Source organism: Molothrus aeneus, chromosome 10 (genome assembly GCF_037042795.1).
Source record: "Molothrus aeneus isolate 106 chromosome 10, BPBGC_Maene_1.0, whole genome shotgun sequence".
Taxonomy (NCBI): domain Eukaryota; kingdom Metazoa; phylum Chordata; class Aves; order Passeriformes; family Icteridae; genus Molothrus; species Molothrus aeneus.
The window spans coordinates 23,136,218-23,159,218 of NC_089655.1; the positions used below are offsets into that span (position 1 = coordinate 23,136,218).

The 23,001-nt window shown below is 42.0% G+C and overlaps 1 protein-coding gene across 1 annotated transcript in view; it reads left to right on the forward strand.

Moving 5' to 3' along the window:
* SI (sucrase-isomaltase) overlaps positions 1–15,936 on the forward strand; it is a 43,237-nt gene extending 27,301 nt beyond the window's left edge. The window contains exons 27-47 of the mRNA XM_066556436.1: positions 323–491; positions 1,344–1,440; positions 1,848–1,960; positions 2,048–2,173; positions 2,903–3,031; positions 3,136–3,243; positions 3,339–3,401; positions 3,646–3,777; positions 4,392–4,476; positions 5,460–5,598; positions 7,613–7,746; positions 8,269–8,303; positions 8,395–8,511; positions 9,685–9,833; positions 10,352–10,436; positions 10,530–10,586; positions 11,185–11,309; positions 11,520–11,608; positions 12,835–12,884; positions 14,448–14,615; positions 15,855–15,936. Coding sequence (XP_066412533.1) covers positions 323–491; positions 1,344–1,440; positions 1,848–1,960; positions 2,048–2,173; positions 2,903–3,031; positions 3,136–3,243; positions 3,339–3,401; positions 3,646–3,777; positions 4,392–4,476; positions 5,460–5,598; positions 7,613–7,746; positions 8,269–8,303; positions 8,395–8,511; positions 9,685–9,833; positions 10,352–10,436; positions 10,530–10,586; positions 11,185–11,309; positions 11,520–11,608; positions 12,835–12,884; positions 14,448–14,615; positions 15,855–15,929 — 2,245 coding nt within the window. The 3' untranslated portion in view covers positions 15,930–15,936. The remainder of the gene's footprint in view (positions 1–322; positions 492–1,343; positions 1,441–1,847; positions 1,961–2,047; positions 2,174–2,902; positions 3,032–3,135; positions 3,244–3,338; positions 3,402–3,645; positions 3,778–4,391; positions 4,477–5,459; positions 5,599–7,612; positions 7,747–8,268; positions 8,304–8,394; positions 8,512–9,684; positions 9,834–10,351; positions 10,437–10,529; positions 10,587–11,184; positions 11,310–11,519; positions 11,609–12,834; positions 12,885–14,447; positions 14,616–15,854) is intronic.
* Positions 15,937–23,001: the final 7,065 nt, after the last annotated feature.

Genomic DNA, 23,001 nt, shown 5'->3' on the forward strand with positions numbered 1-23,001 from the left:
GGGAGGAAAATAGGGTTGCAGTGTACTGAAATGCATTTTCTCTCTATTTCCAAAATATGACACAAGTTGCCGTGCACGATGCCTGCATGCTATTCCTCTCTGAGAGACACAGAGGATTTGGTGTCCCTAAACTCTTCAGCAATTCTTGCACACCCCCATTCCATGTCCTTTAAGTTTTTTTGATAATCACAAGAGTTTTAGCCCACTTTTACTGAAGAGTGAGATCTCCAGAGAAAAAGAGTGGCTCAAAAGGAATTGTCTGCCAGAAACACAGCCCTGAGGATGCTGTATTCTCATTTTCCCTTTCCTCTTCCCTCTTCAGCTGGAATTCAGCCCTGCCCACTTTCACCTTCAGTGACATGTTCATCCAGATTTCCACACGCTTGGCATCCCAGTACATCTATGGGCTTGGAGAGGTGGAGCACCCCACCTTCCGACACAACATGAGCTGGAACACCTGGGGAATGTTCACCAGGGACCAGCCTCCAACTGTAAGTGGGCAAAGAAGAAGAAAATGTGATTTCTGAACCAACGAGTGCAGAACTGGTCGGCACGACTTTAAAATCCAGTGGATGTCTGCTGGTGTAGGGCACTGGCTCTGAGCATATTTATCAGTTTACAATTTTAGATGGTGTCTCCATGGCAAATGTCTTCTGTAAACCCATTATTTGTGACCTGCAAGAACAATGTGAGGAGCTCAGACCCTCAGTCAGATGTTGGAAGGTGACAGATGGCTTAGGAGTAGCAGCACGTTCCTCCTTTTTTTATTCTCCTCTCCTCATTGTTTTGAAAATTAGACATGAGTCAGAACAATTCCTGTTGCTTGGGGATTAATTTAGTACTTGCACAGGTAAAGCAGAAATCTTATCTCTGTTTATTTGTCTTATTTCCTACAAGATAGCAAATTTCCAATTATCAGGGAATGGCCAATGAAATAGCAGCAGCTAATTATATCTCTAACTTCCAGTTCAGGCTGAACACATTTTGAGAAAATTAAATATAATGTCACCAGCACCTCCTGAGCACGCATACACCTGGTTCTGTTTGCAAAGAAGGGAAAGGTTTGTCCTGAGGAAGCACCTTCTCATTAGTGAAATTTAAGTGCAGCAATGCCTGTGCTTTCCTTCCTGCCTTAGCAGCCTAGACAAGCCTGACAAATTATGAAGCTCCAAGTGACTTTCTGCAGGTCTGTTTTGTGGTTAGGGAGGGTTCAGGTGCCTACATTTAAAGTTTATTTGCTATGTTTGGCAATTATCTCATCTTTTATTAAATTTATTACTAAATGTTAATAAGCAAATGTTTGCAATGTTTTTTCAGTAAAATATATTTTATTTTATTTGCAGTACCTGTTGAATTCCTATGGTGTTCATCCATTTTATATGGGTCTTGAAGAAGATGGTAATGCCCACGGGGTTCTCTTGCTTAACAGCAATGCAATGGGTAAGAAAACCTTCATTTTATCTCATAAAATCATGGAATAGTCTGGGTTGGAAGGGACATTAAAGCTCATCCTGTTCAACCCCCTTGCACGGACACCTCCAACTGTCCCAGGCCACTCCAAGCCCTGTCCAAGCTGGCCCTGGGCACTTCCAGGGATCCAGGGGCAGCCACAGCCTCTGTGGGCAACCTCAGGGCCTCACCCCCCTCACATGGAACAACTTCTTCCCAATATCCCACCTAAGCCTTCTCTCTGCCAGTTGGAAGCCATCCCCCCTTTTCTGGTCCCTCCAGACCTTTGTGAATTGTCTCTCTCCATCCTCCTCCACGTGCTCCATTTTTACAGTCAGTGTTTTGCACCGGTGGCAAATCCAGGCCTCCTTTTCTCCCTTCCTTCCCTCCACTTCCAGATGTGACCTTCCAGCCCACCCCTGCCCTGACCTACCGCACCATCGGAGGAATCCTCGACTTCTACATGGTGCTGGGCCCGACCCCGGAGCTCGTCGTTCAGGAATACACCCAGGTAGGAGCCTGGCTGCTGCTGGGCTCTGGTGGGTCAGGTTGGTTTCTCTTCCCCCTCCTCACCAGGAGCCTCCTTTCCTCTTTCCAGCTGATTGGGCGCCCAGTCATGCCACCCTACTGGTCCCTGGGATTCCAGCTGTGCCGCTACGGATACACCAACGACACGGAGGTCGCCCAGGTCGTGGAGCAAATGAAGGCGGCTCAGATTCCCCACGTACGTTGGCAGCAAACAACTTTGGGAGCAAATAACAAATAATTTGAGCTTTTGGCTTCGTAGAATCGACTAAATCCATTTAAACACTAAAGCAGTAACCCACCAAAAACACCCCCGATGCGGTAGAGAAGAGCAGGTTTTGTGCCATGGACTCTGGGCTGTGTTAAAAGCTGTTTAATTTTCTTAATTATTCGCACCAAAGAATGACAGGAAGGAGCAGTGATTAAGAAAAACCAGCAGGGAGAAAAAGGAAGAGCATAATTTCGTTGCCATAATGCTCTGTGTCAAGTCAGCTGTGATTTGGCCCAGGTTGTTGTTGGGGTAGTAGGAATAGCACCTAGTCCTAACAAAATTATGCTATGAATTGAATGTGGATTCATTTTAAATATAGTAATATCAATGTTTCAATAGAGAACAGGTATTCCCATTGTTTCCTTATAGCTATGGAAATATAGGTGCAGTTTCTGTGTACATATGTACAGACAAATAATTTTTTTTCTCTATTTTGTATCAATTTCTCCCCTCAATTTAGATGCAGCAGTGAAAGGTTTATTTTGCTCATAGATTGTGTAATATTCATTTAACAACTGCAGCCTGAAGTTACCACTGCTTCCAATTTTACACATCGAAAGTTCAATGCTTTACTTATTTTGGCCAATTTTCAATATTTTGCAAAAAAGAGGAGAAAATAATTTAAAATTAATTATTTTTATTTTTTTTTAACTTCAGGATGTCCAATTTGTAGATATTGACTACATGGATAGGAACCTGGACTTCACCCTTTCCCCACGTTTTGCTGGATTACCAGCTCTGATCAACAAAATCAAAGCAGAAGGAATGAGATTTATCATTATCCTGGTCAGTTTGGAATATTGTTTTTAAATTCCAATACAGCCTCAAAAAATGGAGAATATATTCAACGTGAGTTTTGAGCCTAAGGGTAAAAGTGTTTGTATTTGTAGGATCCAGCCATTTCTGGGAATGAAACCAATTATCCTGCCTTCACCAGAGGTGTGGCCAATAATATCTTCGTGCAGTGGCCTGATACCAAAGAAATTTTATATTCCAAGGTACTGTCCAGGGATGAGTATTTAACTGTGTGTTGTTGATGCTCAGTTTGTATTTAGTGTGGCTTGATTATTTAAAATATTCTTTGTCCCATTAGGTCTGGTCGTTTCTTCCCAATGTCCAAATCAATGAGTCACTGCCTCATGAAGACCAAGTAGAGGTAAATACTGACATGGTTTGGTTCTGGACTCAAATATAGATATTAATCAATTAAAATAGCAGCAAAATCATTGACAAATCTCATGGCAGGAATAGGTTGAAGAAACTGGTTAAGCCTTCCAAAAAAATTAGTGAACAAGCAATTATTTTTTGTTGTCTTTTTTTTTTTTTTTTTAATTCCAGAGTTGTAACTATGGAATACCTTCGGTCCCCTCATCTGTCTTGTTTTCCTTCTGTTTTTACAGAAATACGTATCCCATTGTGCTTTCCCAGACTTCTTCCGCAATTCCACGGGGGAGTGGTACAAGAGGGAAATCCTGGAGGTCTACAACAATCCTGACCCCTTAAAAAGCCTCAAGTTTGATGGGCTGTGGACTGTAAGTGTGGAAACATATCTGATTTCTGGATTGCTTTTCTCTGCCCGACACTGGTGGAGAGGGCCCAGATTTGATTCCCAGTATCTGCACTGCTCTGGCAGAAGTATCCCGTGTTAAATTCCCATTAAGGAAATGTTGGACTTGACGATCTTGGAGGTTGTTCCCTCAAAACAAAGAATTGCTGAATCACAGAATTGATTCTGGAGGAGACCTTATAAATCTTCTATTCCCATTCCCTGCCATGGGCAGGGACACCTCCCACTGCCCCAGGTGCTCCCAGCCCCAGTGTCCAACCTGGCCTTGGGCACAGCCGGGGATCCAGGGGCAGCCCCAGCTGCTCTGGGCACCTGTGCCAGGGCCTGCCCACCCTCACAGGGAACAATTCCTTCCCAAAACCCCATCTAATCTTGCCCTCCTTCAGCTCAGAACCATCCCCCTTTTTCTATCACTCCATGCCCTCATGGAAAGTCCTTTTCCTGCCTTTTTATGCAAGCCCCTTTATGGAACATGGGATACCCAGCTGAGGCTCCTGAGGAACCCTGCAACGCTGCTTGTGTATAATTCAGAATTTATGGTGTTCTGTAGCAAACTAAGGGGTTTTACTCTGTTTTTAGGACATGAATGAACCAGCAGCTTTTATGAATGGCGCCATGGGTGGCTGTAAGAACGAGCTCCTGAATTATCCCCCCTACATGCCTCGTAAGTCTGATTCCTCCTTACAAGAGTTTTAGGTTTTTCTGGTTCCCAAATAAATTCTTATCTGGTATATGGGAAATAAAAGCTGAAATGAAGATGGATTTATAAACCCACAGATCCTCACTGACGTGGCCCTTTATTCCTGAGATTATGGGCACACTGCAAGCCCAGATATTTCAGCAGGAGCTGTGCAGCACTTTGGAAAAAAAAGTTCTTTCCAGCTCCTCGCTGCATATGGATTTTGGTCCCTATTTTGTGTTTAAGTGCTTTGCTTGAGGCATGCCAGAGAATTGAGCTCTTGGTTTTTGCACTTTTCTCAGATGAATAATGCAATTAATTAAATATTTAGAAAATATCCATGTGTCTCCTCTCATTACCATTTATGCGAGCAGTCAAATGCTTGAAATGCTTCGCTTTCTTAGCTCAGCTTTCCTGAAGTACTGGTGTAAAGTAGTACTAATTAGGATTATTTATTAATGGTTTATTAGCATACTCTCGCTGCTTACTGTTGTATTCAGGTTTCAGAGTGGTTTCTCGTGAATTTCTAGGAAATTAATATTCACATAGACAGATCATACCCCCACCACATCCATTTTTCTGTTTATGTGATTAGTGTGACAGCGTTCAAAAAGATTTGAAATATTTTCTGATCTACTCTGTTTATTCTTTGAGCCTCTGTAGTAAGAGCATCTGTAACTGAACTATTGAAACATTCACAGGCTCAGATACCTGCATAGGAATATTGGAAATGTTCCATTTTGAAAATGCTATTTTTATAATTATAAATAAATAAGTGACAGGCTCAGACACCTGCATAGGAATATTGGAAATACTCCATTTTGGAAATGCTATTTTTATAATTATTAATAAATGACAGTATAAAGAGACTGTATGCCTAACAGATTATGAAAATTAAGAAAAAGTAACTCAAATGATTAATATGTGATTATTTATAATAATAAATATATTTCTTCCCTTTTCACGAGATCTGGGATATAGGTCAACAGGATTAATCCACAAAACTCCATGCATGGAAGGTCTACACTACCTCCCAGACGGGACCCCAGCCAGACACTATGATGTCCACAGCCTGTACGGATGGTCCCAAGCCAGACCCAGCCTGGAGTAAGTGCTTTGCATGTTCCATGCTGCCTCCAGGATATGCTCTGATGCCTCAAGGGGCTGCAACAGAGGCTAGAAGGAGTTAGGAGGAATAAAAGTGGATTTTTATTGAAGTGCCTTCAATGGCCACAGCCATGGCTCTGCCCCAATAGTGCCAAGATACGGAAGCAAAAGGGGGTTTGGTCATGAGATCTCACATTTTTAGTCCATTTGCATATAGGAGTTGACTATCCAATTAACAGCTGCAAATTTTGAAGTTTCATCCTCCTTGCCTGCTTGCCCGCCCTCCTCTTCTCACATTGCTCATGCTTGGGGCCTGCAGTTTGAACAGCTCCAGTTGCTGTTGGGAGTGACATTTTCCCTTTCTTATTCCTGTTATCCCAAAGTCACTCAGTGATGGGCTCAGCCTGGGGCACGTCCCTCTTGGCTCTGTCACAAATGAGGAAGCTCCAGAAGTTTCTCACCAGAGCCACCCCTGCCAAGACCTTGTTGTGCACACGCAGTGGAGCAGACAAGAATTTGATGGGAAAAGGAATATCACCATCGTTTCTGTGTTTTAAATGTGAACTGTTTTCCTCTGCTTTGTGAGGCACTGCAACAGAAATCACTACAATAAATCTCACAGCTCGCACAGATACTCTCACACTGGAAATTTATAGCGAATGTTATCTACAAAATATATACATATACATATATTTCAGGCCCAAATTTATTTTTTGTTAGTAACTGAAGGGGTACTTGTGAAACTGAAGAAATGCAATAATTTATTTTGATACTAAACCACCCAAACAGAAAGATTATTTGCACACAAAACTCACAAAAGACTGTACCTGAGAAGTGAACATCAGTATTTTATGTAACCTGGTGTCATTTCAGTCCTCCATCCATTAGACACAGGAACTTTGGGATATTGCCTCGATGCTGTTCTTTTGTAATGAGGTTTTTGCATAGCCAGAGTCCCTATTAGTGAATACAGGAACCTTGTGGAGGTAAATGCAGCCTTTATGACCTGAATAATTGTTTTTCATGCGTAGAGCTACAGAGCTGAGGCTCCAGGCACTGAACACTCAGGTCCTGCTCATCCCTGAGCAGTTCTACACGTGACATTTGCTGTCTTCACTTTTGCAATTTTGGCTGCCACCTCCAAAGCATTATTGACACAGGGAAAGCAAGCAGAGAATTAAAGTGTTGGACAATGTGTTATAAAGGAATAAAGGATCCTCAGAAAGTTACTGTTTGTCTTGGAGGAAATAATTGTGGCAAATTAGTCTGGCTTAATTGCTGCAGTAATTTAAGTGACTTGTGTATCTTTACTGTAATTATGGTGTCACTAAAGCTGCAAATCCTGTAGAAAAATAAGCAAATAGTGCCTTATTGAAGCAGCAGTTTAGGCAATTATGGGGCTCTCACACTGGAGAGCAGTGGGACTTAATCAGGGTGATTTTCTGACTAATATTCATATTGATGTACTGTCACCTTGGTCTTTCAGGAGGGACTAAAAGCCCCTGACACTTCTTCTTTTTTTAATTTCAGCACCTTTTAATCAGCTAAACTTATCCTGAGACGTACAATATTCCTGCTACTTCTGTTTTCACTCTTGTGAGCCTTTTGGTTTGATTTTTGCTAAATTTTTTCCAACTGTTGCTTCAACTTTTTGGGTACTTTAAGAAAGGAATGACGTGCCCTCACACACATTGTGGAGCACCTAGAAAATGGGCTCAGAAAACTTCTCCCACATTCCTATTTTCCCACAGAGGAGTTAGCCTGAGCTGGAAAACTCCTTTTTAATCCCTCACGTTTGCCAGTTCTCTTTGCAGCTGCAGGTTGGCCACCTTGCTGGGATTGTGTCTGGATCATGCAGAATTGCCCCAAAAACCCCGAAGGGACTGGATGTTTATGATTCAGCCCTTCACTAGGATAACACAAACCCAGAAGTTTCTTTTCAGAGGCTCTCCTGCAGTAACTTCTGGTGCAGTGTTTCTCCTGTAAGCTGTTTCTGTGCCTGTTCCCAACGCAGGGCTCTGCAAGCTGCCACCAAGGAGCGTGGGATCGTCATCAGCCGCTCCACGTACCCCAGCAGCGGGAGATGGGTGGGACACTGGCTGGGGGACAACACGGCAGCCTGGGACCAGCTGCACAAATCCATTATTGGTACGTGCCAGGGAAAGGGGCTGCGTGCCCGGGAACACCCAGTCGCAGAATGGTTTGGGTTGGGAGGGACCTTGAAGCCCTAAATCCAGTTCTGCCCTGGACACCGTACGCACGCCAGGCTCCTCCAAGCATTGTCCAACCTGGCTTTGCTTCTCCTTCACCTCCTTGCTTGTTGTATTCCTGGGATTTTTAGCTGAAAAATATTGTTCAGCAACCAGAATTTGTGGTCAATTCCTTTTTCACTTTTTCTTCTTATTTCCTTCTGTACCAGTTGCTGGGAACTCCTTGAATTCCCTTGGGATCAGGCCCCTCCATGCCCTGTGTCCTGCCACTCATTTTTTTTTTCTTTGCTCCTGTCCACCCACATCCCATCTCCTTCTGTAGCAGGAAAACACAACACATTAGAGAAATTGTGGGGCTTGGATTTGGTTTTTTCTCTTCTGAATCAGTAGTGTAATAAAAACTGTCTATGTAACCATAAAAAAAACCCAGCAAGTAACTCCAATTTATTTCTCTTTTCAGGCATGATGGAGTTCAGTCTCTTTGGAATATCTTATGTAAGCTAATGAGTTATTAACTTCTATTTAATTACCATGATGCTGTACATGATAATACAGTTTTCCATTTGGGTTATTCTGAAAATTTCAGACAGGAGCTGATATCTGTGGCTTCTTCAAAGACTCCCAGTATGAGTTGTGTGCCCGCTGGATGCAGCTGGGTGCCTTTTACCCATTTTCCAGGAATCACAATGAGAAAGGAACACGGGTGAGTTGCAATTTTTTAATAGTTCAGAGCAGCTGGGCCTTTGCAACACACAGGCAAAACCAGACAGAACAATGCACAACTGCCCTGGCTCAAAAAAAAAGAAAAAAATATATTCCTTGTAGGAAACAAAACAAAACACTTTTGGCTCTTTATCAAATGAAAATTGTCATCATTTACATGCTGGCTCTGCTGTGAGCCTCCCCATCACCTGGGAGGTTTTGTACCCACAGAGGGGCTGCTCTGAGATTTGGGCACTTGAGGGAAGCCCCTTCTAACTTTGCTTTCACTGACTCTGAACTCTGCATATTTTCCCCTCTGTGCCATTTGGATTTCAATGAGCTACAGCAGGGCTACAATGGAGATTTTATGGCAGCTGACCTCAGTGCTCTCAGCCCTAATTGCCCATAATTATACAACAAATGAGAAAACGGGGCAGTGTAATAAGATGCTGGAGTGAGACTCAGGAATTTGTGTGCTCTGCCTGTTTGCCACCATCAGATATTGTATTTCTGCTGAAAGGAAAGGGAAATAATTGCCTAAACGAAGGCTAAGGAGTGGAGTGGAGAAAGCTGTAAAACAAGATAACTGGGAAAATGAAAAAAAGGGAAACAGCACTTGTGTTCCAGGGAAAGCTTCAGGTCCAGCAGAGTGGAGCTATTTAGATGGCAAATATCGAATGGATTAAAGTCTCCTTTTCAAAGCCACTGCTTTATCTCACAGCACACACCTTCCACGGGCCCTGAAAGCTTCAAAATGCAGATTCAGGGTTATCGTGGTGCTTCCAGTGCTACCCAATTTGCCAAGGTATTGTTCCTACATTTAATAAAGACTTGAGGCTCTCCTGACACCGGTCCCTGGTGCCTCGGGCTCCTGCTGCGAGCAGAGGGCTGATGGGTGACGTGCCCTGGGACGTGTCACACCTTGGGGACACTTTGCATTAAACATTTTTACTGTTTCCCCTGGGTTTTTATCAGCCTTCCTCTTCCTAGTTCCCCTCCTGGGGCTGACAGTGACAGCCACAGTTTTCACTTGCTCCTGTGGTGAAGAATAAACAAATGAAGATGCTTTGCTTCAGAGAGGGAATTTCCTCGGTTTGTTTTGCTGTGTTGATTTGCCTTTTTTTAACTTTCTCACACAGTCCAACCCAGCTTCTCTAACAACACTCTCTTTCAGAGGCAAGATCCTGCTTCCTGGGATAAAAAATTTGAAGACATGTCCAGGGATGTGCTGAACATAAGATACACCCTGTTGCCTTACCTCTACACCTTGCTGCACGATGCCCACGCCCACGGCAGCACCGTGGTCCGCCCCGTTCTCCACGAGTATGTGCAATTCCCCTGCTCTCCTCACCAAGAATCCCCATTAAAAATCCTCTAGTTGTGACCCCCTAACAACAGAGTTGTCTCTTTGTTACAGCATTCCCCCCTGCAATTAAAAAATACCAAGTTTTGGCTGGGAAAAAAATGAGTTTTTTGCATGTAGCAATTTGCTTTTTACAAAGAAGCTCCGAAAACAGTGGCTCAAATTAAAAATCTGTCCCAGTCTGTCCAAGACTTTATTACTGTAAATAATAAGTGCAAGACTTTTAGAGTTTTGTCATCCCAATGTACTAAAAAGCAAAGGCAAAGAAATGGACCAAAACCCCTAAAGCTAAGCACTAAATTTCATTTCCCTGAGCGTCACATCAGGATCTTTGTGCAGCCGTTAAATGATCTCTGATAATTAACAGCAACAATGAGGAAACAGGTACTAGAAAAGGGTAGGTGAAATTACTGACAGAAGGGTGTTCAAGGAGGAACATTTTTGGGAAAGCTCAGCTCTGGCTGTCTCCTCCTGGCAGGTTTGTGGGAGACAGGACCACGTGGGACATCGACGAGCAGTTCCTCTGGGGTCCTGCCCTGCTCATCAGCCCCGTGATGAAAGAGGTGAGCTCTCAAGCTTATTGATTACTGAAAGGCAGTTTAACTGAGCTTCACTTTTTGATCTGAGGTGCCTAAAATTTGTGTGTTTAACTGCAGAATGATCGGAGTGTGATCGCCTACTTCCCCGATGCCCGCTGGTATGATTACCACACAGTAAGTCATCCTGAAAAAATTGTATTTTAAAACTTGGATTTTCTGTCTTTTCACAGTGCTGAGCATGGCAGGGAGGTGGGAACATTCTCCTGCCTAATTTGCATTTAATATAAGTTCTTAGAAACATAAAAAGAAATAAAAAAAATCCTCAATTCCTTTATAATAATGTATAATAACATGACTAGAGTTATGATAAATGAAAAGGCGAAGTTAATACCTTTAATTTAGAATTCTTTTCACTTTTTGTAACCCTCAAATGATACACAAAAGGTTTTTGTAGTGGAATGCTCTAATGAAGAAAGAAAAAACCAGATTTAGCTGCATAATTTTTCCTGGAAAATAATAAAAGATTTGGAAATAGGAAGAGCAGGATCAAAACTCCCTTCATTAATCACAGGTTTGTGTTTCACCTGCTTGGCCCCCTTGGTTCAGCTGCCATCACCCATGGTCAGGCCAGCCTTTTACAGACCCAAAATTTCAGGGTTTCTCTTATTAACAGTTACTCTTGTAGTAACAACTCCTAATTAACCTGTCTAGAGAAATATTACATTTTGTTCTGAAGGAAAACCCTGTAAAAATTCATATTTTTTGTACACAGAACTCAGACACTGGCTTTAGGAAACAGTTCCAAAATCTATCAGCTCCTTTGGAGCACATCAACCTGCACATCCGAGGTGGATACATCCTGCCTTGGCAAACACCTGCTAGAACAACTGCTTCCAGGTAGGAAGAAGTGAAAATTTTCAATTTAATTTGTCATTTTGGTGGTTTTTGGGGTTTTTTTTTCCTAATGGTTTTTAGGAGTATGGGATGGGAAGATGGCTGTGGGAGGTCGGTTGGGCGGTTCATGACTTTTCTGGAAAGGAATCACCATTTGGGGAATATGGAATGTGAGCAGCTGAGGGAATTGAGAGAAAATTGTGTTTTGCACAGCCGGAAGAACCCGATGGGACTCACGGTGGCCCTGGATGATGCTCAGCTTGCAGCAGGACACCTCTACTGGGACGATGGGGTTCGCATCGGTACGGCCAGCCCTTCTTCCCTCCCTAAAACCCTTTTTATTGCTGTGGGCATGGTTGGGCTCTGCCAAGTGAGGCTCCATCCCTGGGGATATTCAAAGCCCAAATTTAAGCAGACAACACCAAACCCAAGGATGTGAACTGGGGAGAGAGGGAACAAACTCTGGGGTGTCCGGGGAGGAGCAGAGGGAAGGGGTGGACTTGGCCAAGGCCATTTCTGGGGGACAGATCTGAACTCACCTTCAGAGGCAAAACTGAAATGAAACCTGCAGACCAACATTACAGAAACGTGACTGAAGCTACACCACGCTGTGATTTACAGAATTTATGTGTTGTATAAATGAACTCGTGCCCTGGGCCTGAGGAAAGGCAGGCAACAAAGACTCCTCCTCAAACCTGTGGGAACCACAACCACAGATCATGTGAGAGCTCTCACTGATTTCCTGAACATGGCTAAATTTAAATTATCTGCAGGTGAAGGACACTGAGCTGGCATTTCTCCTCCCCACCTAGAGAGCACTACCCTTGTAATAACAATGAATTCCCACCAGGAATGCAGGAAATGTGCCTTGCATGGGGACCTGGGGGGAGCCTGCAGGAGGCTGGAGGTGGAGCTGGAGGTGCTTCACACCCTCTGCCAGCATTGGAATCCAGAACAGATGGCCAGATTTAGGGAAAGCTGATGACACGTGGAATTTGGGTGGGGCATCTCCCAGGATAACACTGCCAGGAGTGTGGGAAGGAAGGACAGGAGCCCCAGAGGCCAGGGACCAGCGCTGCTCTGAGGGCAGCGACAGCTGAATCACAGCGCTGGGGAAACACCAGCAGGGGCCTCAGAGAGGCAGCACCCGTCAGGTGTCACCTGGAATTGCCACCTGGCAGTGGAGGGGGATGTGGAAATGACTCTTCATTTCTTCAGTGTTTCAAGCAAATGTTTTTCTCCTCATCTAAACTCCCCTGATCTCCCTAGTGCTGTTTCTTTGCCTGCTTTTATATCTCACCCCTAAAATGTTCTCCTTTTATCCTCATTTCAGCTTTATATACGCTGAAAGTATTTTATGTCTAATAGCATTCATCTCCTGGAAATGAACAACTTCTCTTTATTTACATAGAAATACATCCCTTGTATTTGTAAGCTGACTGTGGACAGAAATTTTTGATAATGCATTAAATAAGGTGGCCAGCAAAAGACATTTCATTCAATTTCTTTCATTCTTTCTTTTTAACAGATGCATATGAAGATGGTGTTTACCTGCTGACATCTTTTACTGCTAAGCAGGTAAGCACATTAGCTCATATTTATTTAATAGTCACTTCAGGTGATTTTTTTTTGTTTGTTTTTAACTGTGGGTATTTCAATTTGGGTATTCCTAATGTCTGTGTATCCCAACCTTACACTAAATTGTGCTCACAGATTACTAGGCTACAAGAAATGTGATTAAATTGTGCTAAGAATGAATTTAGGAGTGAATCTGAAGAGTATTGTTGAGCACAATTGTCAGATTTCATTTCCATAACCAGTGGAATATCTGGAAATAAATTAGGCTCTAATTACAGGGACGTTTGGCTTAAAAGAAAAGCTCTTTCTATTGTAGGAGAAAACACACTTTCTTATTTCATTATTTTCCAGTGTGCCACAATGTCTTCTAATTTTATCCACTCTGTTCTTTCTTCTCATCTAATTCTGTCTTTGTCAAATAAAAGGGTGTTAATTGCTAAGGAAAGGAGTTTGTTTTGCTAACACTCAATATTTGCAGTTGTAAGGAGATCATAAAATAAAAGCACCTTTCCCTGCTCTTACAAAAACCTCCTAAGGAAATGCCTAATTAAAGAGGTCTTGAATTAACCAACAATGAGAAACACTCACCCTCTGAGCACCAAATACATGGAATTATGTCACAGGACCTTTGGGCACATCCTAAAGAAATCCAAAATCGACTTAAATGAATGGGAGGTGGGGGCTGTGAGTGCTGAGGGAGGGGATGGGGAGGCAGGAACTGTCCTGGGAGGGCAAAAAGCAGGAGGAGAAGAGGCTGGAGCAGCTCTCAGAGCCCTGGAAGGTGACACAGGGCAGGGAAGGAGGGAAGGAGGAGAAGAGGCTGGAGCAGCTCTCAGAGCCCTGGAAGGTGACACAGGGCAGGGAAGGAGGGAAGGAGGAGAAAGAGGCTGGAGCAGCTCTCAGAGCCCTGGAAGGTGACACAGGGCAGGGAAGGAGGGAAGGAGGAGAAGAGGCTGGAGCAGCTCTCAGAGCCCTGGAAGGTGACACAGGGCAGGGAAGGAGGAGAAAGAGGCTGGAGCAGCTCTCAGAGCCCTGGAAGGTGACACAGGGCAGGGAAGGAGGAGAAGAGGCTGGAGCAGCTCTCAGAGCCCTGGAAGGTGACACAGGGCAGGGAAGGAGGGCTTTGTCCTGCAGCTCTTGCTGCCCAGCCAGGGGTTGAGAATTTCTTGTTCCTCACTCCTCAAATCAATCAGCTGAGTGGCAATTAAAGCACAGCAGAGCCCAGGATTTGGCCAGGCTAACAAAGTGGAGAAAAGCTTTCAGCATCTAAGAATAAATAACAACACACGGGTATTAGGAAATAAAAATTTTAAAAAAACCCCAAAAAACCGGAGTGAGGACGGAAAAAGTAGAAGTGGACTTCCACTGAAAAGCTGAAATGGAAGCTTTGGATTCACAGAATTACAGCATGGTTTGGGTTGGGAGGGACACAAAAGTCATCTCATTCCATGGCAGGGACATCTTCCACTGTCCCAGCTGCTCCAATGACCCGGGGACAGCTGCTCTGGACTTGCACCAGCCTAATGCCAACCTCTGATATTTGCCTTTCCCTCTTCCTTCCAGAACGTTCTGGAGATCACAGTTACACACCAGAATTACACAGACCCAAACAACCTCGCGTTCACTGAGATCAGGGTCCTGGGGGTGCCCAGGAATGTCACTCAGGTGTCAGTGGCACAGAACGGGGCAGCAATCCCATCAAGCCACCAGTACGAATACAGCAAGAACAAGGTGAGATGCTGCTTGAAGGGTCAAAAACCTGCATTTGTGCTCTTAAACCTCTGGAGATTTAAAATATTTAAAATATTTTTACTTACCATATTTAAAAGCATAGCTATATTTAGCGTATTAAATTTATTAGCCTTTTAAAAATATTTATAAATTTACCAAATTTAAAATATTTTTACTTACCATATTTAAAAATATATCTATTTACCATATTAAATTTTTATTAGCCTTTTAAAAATATTTATAAATTTATCAAATTTAAAATATTTCTACTTACCATATTTAAAATATATATATATCACATTAAAATTTTTATATTAGCCTATTTAAAATATATATTTATCATATTTAAAATATTTTACTTACCATATTTTAAAAATATATATTAGCCTATTTAAAATATTTTAAATATGGTAAATATATAAATATTTTACTTACCATATTTTAAATATTTATATATTTACTGTATTTAATATATTTATATATTTACCGTATTTAAAATATTTATATATTTACAGTATTTAAAATATTTATATATTTATCATATTTAAAATATTTTACTTACCATATTTTAAATAGTTGTATATTTAGCATATTTAAAATATTTGTATATTTAGCATATTTAAAATACCTATATACTTAGCATATTTAAAATTTTTATATTAGCATATTTAAAATATTTACTGTATTTTAAAATGCACGTATTTACCATGTTTAAAATACACATATATTTACCATATTTAAAATAAACCAGATTTCAGAAAGAGGCACAGGATGCCATCAGGTAATGATTCTTTAATACAATTCAATGCCACTTCTGGCAGTGGATTTTGTTCCCTAACTGCTTCCTTGCAACCTGGGAGATGTGACAGGAGAAAAACCTTCTCTGAGATTCTGCTGTTGACTTTTTGATGGAAAAAAAATTCATATGCACTGTTGAATTGCCATGTATTCAAAGTTTTTCTACTTTAAAAAAATTCCTTTATTTTTAAAACAAAAGAAACCTCAGCTCTAAAAGAGCCCGTGGGTGAAGGGAGGGATCAGAGAGCCATGGTCAGACTCCCAAATCTGTGCTGGTTCAACTGTGTGTGTAGTGATATATAAACAAATGTAAATTAAAAAAGGGAAATAAACTCTTGCAGTATAAAATGAGAATGCAGTTTCTCCCTGGAACACAGAAAACACTGTGGATCTTCAGGGCCCAGTTACTAAATGTGCATTTTGTGTGTCTTTTATTCCCAGCTCCTGAAAATCACCAAACTCCAGCTGAAACTGGGCCAGAACTACACCCTGCAGTGGAGCTTGGAAGGACAATAAAATCGGCCACACCTCTGCGTTTTCCCATATTTTTAAAACCACTTTTCAATTTCCAAAGTGCTTTTTTGTCACCCTGGAATGCTTTTGCCCTCCCAATGCAGCAGAACAGTTCACAGCCAGGTGTTCTGTGTTCAAAGCAGTCACGAGCCAGCAGAGCTGCCTGAGGATAAAGTTCATCTTTCAGAGTGAGGACTGAAGGGAAAAACTCTGTTTTTTAGAGTAGAATTCCTGTCAGACTTCATATCTGATTAATTTTGTAAAAAAAGATGCAGCTGATGTTACCAAAGTGGATTTGAAGCTGTAATTTTACCTATATTTAACCTCCATCCTAATTTTAATTACACCCAGGCAGGCCATTATTATGGAGAATTTGAGTCCAAATAAAGTAGAATAAAATGTTTTGAGATGACTGATTTAGCATGAAATAATGTTTCAAGATGTTGGTCCATAAAATATTCAGATACTTGAAAAAATAATTTGAAGTTGGGGGGCTCGTATGACTTCAGCCAGATTTGTGCTCCCTGTGTTTAACTTGAAGTTGTAAAATAAAACCAGAAATTTGAAGGTTAATTAATGAATGTTGGTCTCTGTTTATTTCACTGAAGGAAATTGTTGTTATTGTGTGTTTACCTTAATAATAATTCACATTAAAGCCTCTTTTTGTCCCAAGAGTGTGGCATATGAACTAAAGAGACTGGGAAAACATATTTACAATTAAATTTGATGGGAATAAATGCTGCAGGAGGTAGTGGCAATCTCCAGTGACTGTGCTTTACATGCATTTCAAGGATTGTTCTTTGCTTTAAAGTTCTGGGGTACAAAACTCAATAACCAACATCTCATAGGTGGATTAATGCAATTATAGGGGGTGAATTTATTGACATTTCACTGTGAAATGATAATGATGTTGGCAAAGAAAATGCTCGTTTAGAAGTAATTTTATCCTTTATATTTGGACACATGAAACTTCCCTGTTTCTCACAGAGCTGGTGCAGACATGTCCCTTTGCTGCAGCGAGGGGTGAGGGGGTACAGACCCTTCAGCCCCCTCCCTCTCTCTTTGTCCCACCACTTTGCACCCTCTCATGTGACACTGGAAACAGCAGGAGCAGCCAAAGGCTTCCAAAACCCCAGTTTTTCCTTATTTATTTGGGGAACCTTGTTATTGGCTTTTTTTTTTTCAGCTTTGAGACCCTTCCAAAAACCCAATTTTTCCTTATTTATTGGGGAAACCTTGTTACTGGATTTTCTTTTAGCTTTGAGACCCTTCCAAATAAAAAAGATTTTTTTTTCCTTATTTATTTGGAGAACCTCATTCTTGTCAGTTTTCCAGCACTGAGAGTCCCAGCACACCAAATGAATCCTTTTGTTTCAGCCCCAGGGAAGGTTTTATTGAGTCTCCAGGGTAGGAATTCCTCAGGAACTCACCCAGGCTGAGAAATCCCAGCTTCAAACTCTCTTGGCCACCCCTGGGGTTGCCCCCTTGGAGTCTGTCCCACCCCCCAGAGACCCTGGATCCAGCCCCAACTGGAAAAAGGAAATCCCATGAAAATCCATCATCCTGAGCAAGGGGGAGTTTCCAACAGAATTCCACATCCTGCTTGTGCTGGGATGGGATTTTTTTCCACTCTCCCTCTCCTCATACTTTGACTTTCCAGCACTTGTAAAATAACAACAGCCAGAGTGACACAATCCTGATGTACATCCCACCGGAAAATCCTCACTCAAGGCAAAAAGTCTTCCCTGAGACGAAGTTCTGCATTGCAAATTTTATTTCTGAGCTTCATTTTCTGGAACTCTTGGAATTTTGTTGGAATTCTTGAGGTTTGAGAACAGCTGAAGAGAAATTCCCACTTTTTGGCAGCTTAGAGGGAAGCCACCACTAATTTGTGCGGGCAGGAAATGATGGAAAATCAGCTCTCATTCCAAAGGGTTCCCAAATGACCCCTGCACTGAAAAGGCTCCTCCTGGACCCAAATTTTGGGAGAGACTGGATGGGGTAGAAGAGGAGCAGATATTGCTGCACTGAAGAGCCACGGACGGCCCTGGAATTCCAATTCCAGTCATGGAAAAGATAAAACCACGTCACACCTGGCTGTGCCTGTTCTAATGAAGCTGCCAGAAATGCACAGGTAATTGGATTTTTCCTTGGAGCTGGAAGGAGCAGCTGGATGGCAACATCTGGCAGCACAGCTGGAGCATGGTGGGCTGGGAAAAGAGAAGGTTCAGCACCTTTGGGGATTTTCCTTTCCTTTTGCCTTTCCCATTTCCCATTTCCTTTCCTCTTTCCCCCTTCCCACAAAAAATTCACTTTTTGTCCTCTCGGCTGAAGAACTTCTGGAGTTTTTTTTCACTAAACCAGGAAATCTTTGCTAAATGATGCAGAGTTAGAAGTTCCTCTTTACATTTCCTGGCAACACCAATCTCCTGTGATTGCAAGGATTCAGTCAAGCTTGGTCGGGTTTTCAATAACCAATACAAATATATTGCAATACGAGTTTTTGAGTTATGATTATTTGCAAGTAAAATGTTAAAAATTAATCCAATGCAGTGAACTTCAAATTAGCCCATGTGGAAAGTTTAAGTGTTTAAATACACATTTGGTATGGGCTGTATTTACATATATAATTCATAACTGCATGGTTAAGTGTACACACTGAAACATACCCTATGTATATTAGATACATTATTAGTATTTTAAACTCTATTATGTAAAATAAGGGTTTTTTCCCATTATTATATGGTTGCTCTCACATTCAGAGCCATTTCAGTTGAATGTTTAATGCACATGAGGCATTATGCACATTATAATAATTATGGAATAAGAGATTCAGAAATGCTCCCTGACCAGTGGGTGCCTTTTAATCATTGCAGGAGACCTTTCAGGTGAATGTAGAGCCCCATTTCCTCCCCTTGATACAAACCCCACACTCAGGGTCAGCCCAGAAAGCAGCTGATACTGAAATATCCCAGCTCTTTTTAAAAATGGATAAAATTTGCATCGAGTATCCAGTACAGGAAAGGCAAATAAAAAGACATTTAAGCAAAATGTCCAAAACTACCTCTTAAAAACATTATTAACTGAGCCTTGAAAGTACCACAGGCTTGGAGGAGAGCAAAGAATCTGATCAAGAGGATCCCTCTAGATCTGTGCGTTCCTTTGCCTGCATGGGAACAACTGGAAGAATCTTCTGTGTAAAAGAGAAAATATTCAAAAATCCAAACCACCTTATCAGGACACAGCCCCAGCAGCTGGCATTAAATCAGGTGAGCCCAGGAGCTGATGTAACAGCTTCCAATGCCCTGTATGCATGGATAAAAATATCCCCACAGCTGGTTTTCAAGCAACCATGGAATGGTTTGGGCTGGGAGGGAACTTAGAGTTAATTTTGTTTCACTTCCACCATCCCAGGGTGCTCCAAGCCCCATCCAACCTGGCCTTGGAATTTTGATTTGATAACTGGATAAAAGTCTAGGACTGAGGGGTTTTGGATTTGGGTGGAATGCAAAAGAGCTGCTGCCTAAAAATGACAGAACCTGGCAGATTTGTGTTATTTTCTGCTGAATTTGAATGTACTGGTGAGTTACAAACTGGGATGTGTTTGAATTAAGTTAGGAAAGGAAAGCCTGCAAAGAATCGGGCTCTGCTTCAAGTCCAACCTCTTGTTACTGCTTTCACTAATAGATTTAATTATATTGCTTATTATTTTTAACAGATTAATGAGAAATTAAAAGCAATTTTTATCAGTGTTTACACTGTCAGATAAATATTTCATAAGTGTTCTCTGTATTGACACTTCTCCTCAGAACAGCACAACTCTGGGCATCCCTTGAAGACAACAGCCACAAAATCTCCTTTCCTCTCTGTTTTGATCCACACAAATCCTCCCACATTTCTCTCATGTTCAATAATGAAAGAAAAGAGAATATCCTGCTCTGCATACACAACCTCTCCAATTACTCTGTGCTCCCCAATATTCCCAGCCATGCTCCAGTGCAGGGATGCTGGGAAGGGCATTTTGTTTTCTATGCAGGCAGATCCTGCTTCCTCCACAATATTCCAACTCCTTCCATGAAATCTCTCTCCCACTGCACTCCTCTTCCCCTAAGCACTCCCTTTCTCATTTTTTCCTGCCACCTTTTGGCTCTGTTCAGTGCTCTGAGCTGTGACCAGGCTGGAGAAAATGCTTTTCCAGGCTCTGCTATTCCATCTCTACATTATAGCTCAGGTTTAGCTGGGTGTGTGCTCTATGCCCATCTGTCAGAGCTGGGGCAGTTCTCTGCTGCTCTTTGGGCAGTTTTCTTTATCCCTCCCACAGCCAATCCTCCCTCCAGGAGATCTCTGCTGTTCATGGGCCATTAATGATTAATTATCTGCTGTTCATGGGCCATTCATTATTAATTATCTCCTGTCCATGGCCAGTGAGTGTCCCTGCAGGGCTGATCCAATTCCATCATCCCATGGGGAGATGCTCCGCCCAGGGGAGGAGCCAAGCATTCCTACCTGGGTACAATCTGAGCTTTGGGACAGCACAGCAGCCTCTGCCCCCTGCATTGCCAGAGGAGCAGCTTCTGCTGCCCTGCATTGCCAGAGGAGCAGCTTCTGCTGCCCTGCATTGCCAGAGGAGCAGCTTCCTGCTGCCCTGCATTCCCAGAGGAGCAGCTTCCTGCTGCCCTGCATTCCCAGAGGAGCAGCTTCCTGCTGCCCTGCATGGCCAGAGGGAGCCCAGGCCCATCTCCAGCAGCCCTGGAGCTGCAGAGTGTCTCTGGCAGTGGTTTGGTTTTTTTTGTACTACTGCATTTGTATTTTTCATTTTCCTAGTAAAGAACTGTTATTCCTATTCCCATAGCTTTGCCTGAGAGCCCCTTAATTTCAAATTTACAATAATTCAGAGGGAGGGAGGAGGTTTACATTTTCCATTTCAAGAGAGGCTCCTGCCTTCCTTAGCAGACACCTGGCTTTTCAAACCAAAACACATTAGCACAGGAAATATTTCCTTGCCACCTCTGCATGCTGCAATCCTGAATGGACTCCATCAGTTCTGCCCTTTATAACCAGAACCATTTCGGAGGGAAAATGGAGATATCCCATCCTTTGGAGAGCCTAATCCCTTCCCACACATCTTTCCAAGCAAGAAAAACAAAGTTTGCCTGACTTTGAGAACTTCCCCTCAGCACAAAAGCCTTTTCCAAGGGTTTTAATTGAAGCCAAGCACCTATTTGGGTTACGATGTCCTATATTTAACTTGAATGGAATAATTTCTTTTCTTGTATTTAACCTTTGATCAGTTGCCTACCTTTGAACTCTGGATATCGATCCCCCTCCTTGTTATCTTTGTCCCACTTCTCCTGGAGCTCTTTCATAACCTCAGAAATCAAAATAAAATTCTCTCTTTGCTGAAATAACTTTTTTTTCCCTTTTTGTTTATTGTTCACAGGCATGGCTTCACTTTGTTCTTTTGTTTTTTAATGTAAGCACCACGGAGATCTGGAATACAATAATGAAGATGTTTGTAGAGTTTTATATCAAATTCAGCACTGGGGGAATGTGTGGTTGCACAAACAATAAAAATTAAAGAAAAACTCAAAATCGGGGTAGATTTAAAAACTAACGTTAAAAATCTTGTCATGGTCTGAATTTTCCTTTTTTAGTATGACTTAGGATGCTCTAAATCATGTAATTACCTTGTTTCAAGTGCTTGCATTAAATGATTTGTTGCTTCAGAGGGATGCAGGTAAAAATCTTCCTCAGTGACATTTGTTCCTAAATGAACTCCAAAGAGAGAAGTGAAATTCTGCACTCAGGGTGCTCAGATAAACAAAATCTCACCAATTCCTTTGTCCCCAAATCATTTCAAAATACCCAGACCTAAGTGGTTTATAAATCCTGTGTCCCTCTCAGGCTTGAGGCACATCCCAAAGTGTTTTTTCCCATTTTTTCCCTTTTCTTTGGAAATATCCTTTTATCCCACATCCCACCCCACTTCTTTCACTGTCATATCCCAGATGGAAAGTGAACATTCTTCTTACCTAGGGACGCAGAGAAATAAAACTGGTTTTAGCAAAACCAGCAAAAAGCAAATCCTACACTGAGCAGGAGCAGTACCTCTGCATTTCCTCAGCATTCCTTGGAGCTGGATTTTCCCAAAATTCATGTCAGGCAGGTCATCCCTGAAACCTCTGGAATTACACAGATAAACCTACCAGGAGAGAATTTCCATTTCTTTTCCAAGCAAGAGATTATCCTGACTGTTTCTCAGCGTTTCCTGTGTCTCCTCTGTACCCCAAAAACTTTATTCAGTCCAACATTCCCATTCCTGGACATCACTCCAGCCCTTCTTGTGCTGACTTTCCCCAAACTGGAATTTTGGCTATTTCTTCACCTTTTTTTCTGCTTTCCTGCCATTCTAGAAGTGAGTGCTGCCATCAGTGTCCCATGCACCAAAGCCTTTCTGAGTCCCTTCCAAGTTCAGAAATTCCATGATTTAAATACCCAGGACCTAGAAAACAGAACCACTCATTAATATCTTATGAGAATAATTTTGGGTCAGGCTTTTTGCCTCTTACAATGCATTTTAATGCACTTCTGATTGAGTCTTCCATTAACGCTCTGCAGAGGTAATTCAGCTTTCCCTTTTATTCACTATTTCCTCACAAGGGAATAACAAAAGCTGGAATTCTCCACATCCTGTGAGATAACTCCAGTGAGTTATTGTATTTATTGCTTCTAGATGTCAGACAGGGAATTCACTTCCCACTGTGCCATAAAGCAGATTTATAGAATACAAATGCATATATGGGTCAAAATGAAATATATATTTTTTTCCTTAAATAAAGGGGGAGCAAAACTAAAAGAAGCTTTTAAAATAATGACAACGCAGTGAAAATGTCCAATTTCAGGTTATATATTTCCAACATTCAAATTCCATACTGAGGAATAAATCAGAACTTTATTTTTTTTGTTGTTGTTCTGGTCTAGAAAGAGCCCCTGAGAGAGGAAATATTTTCAGCTGCTGGAAATATTTTCAGCTGCGTGTGAGTGGCCTTCACACTCATCTACAGCATCAACCTAT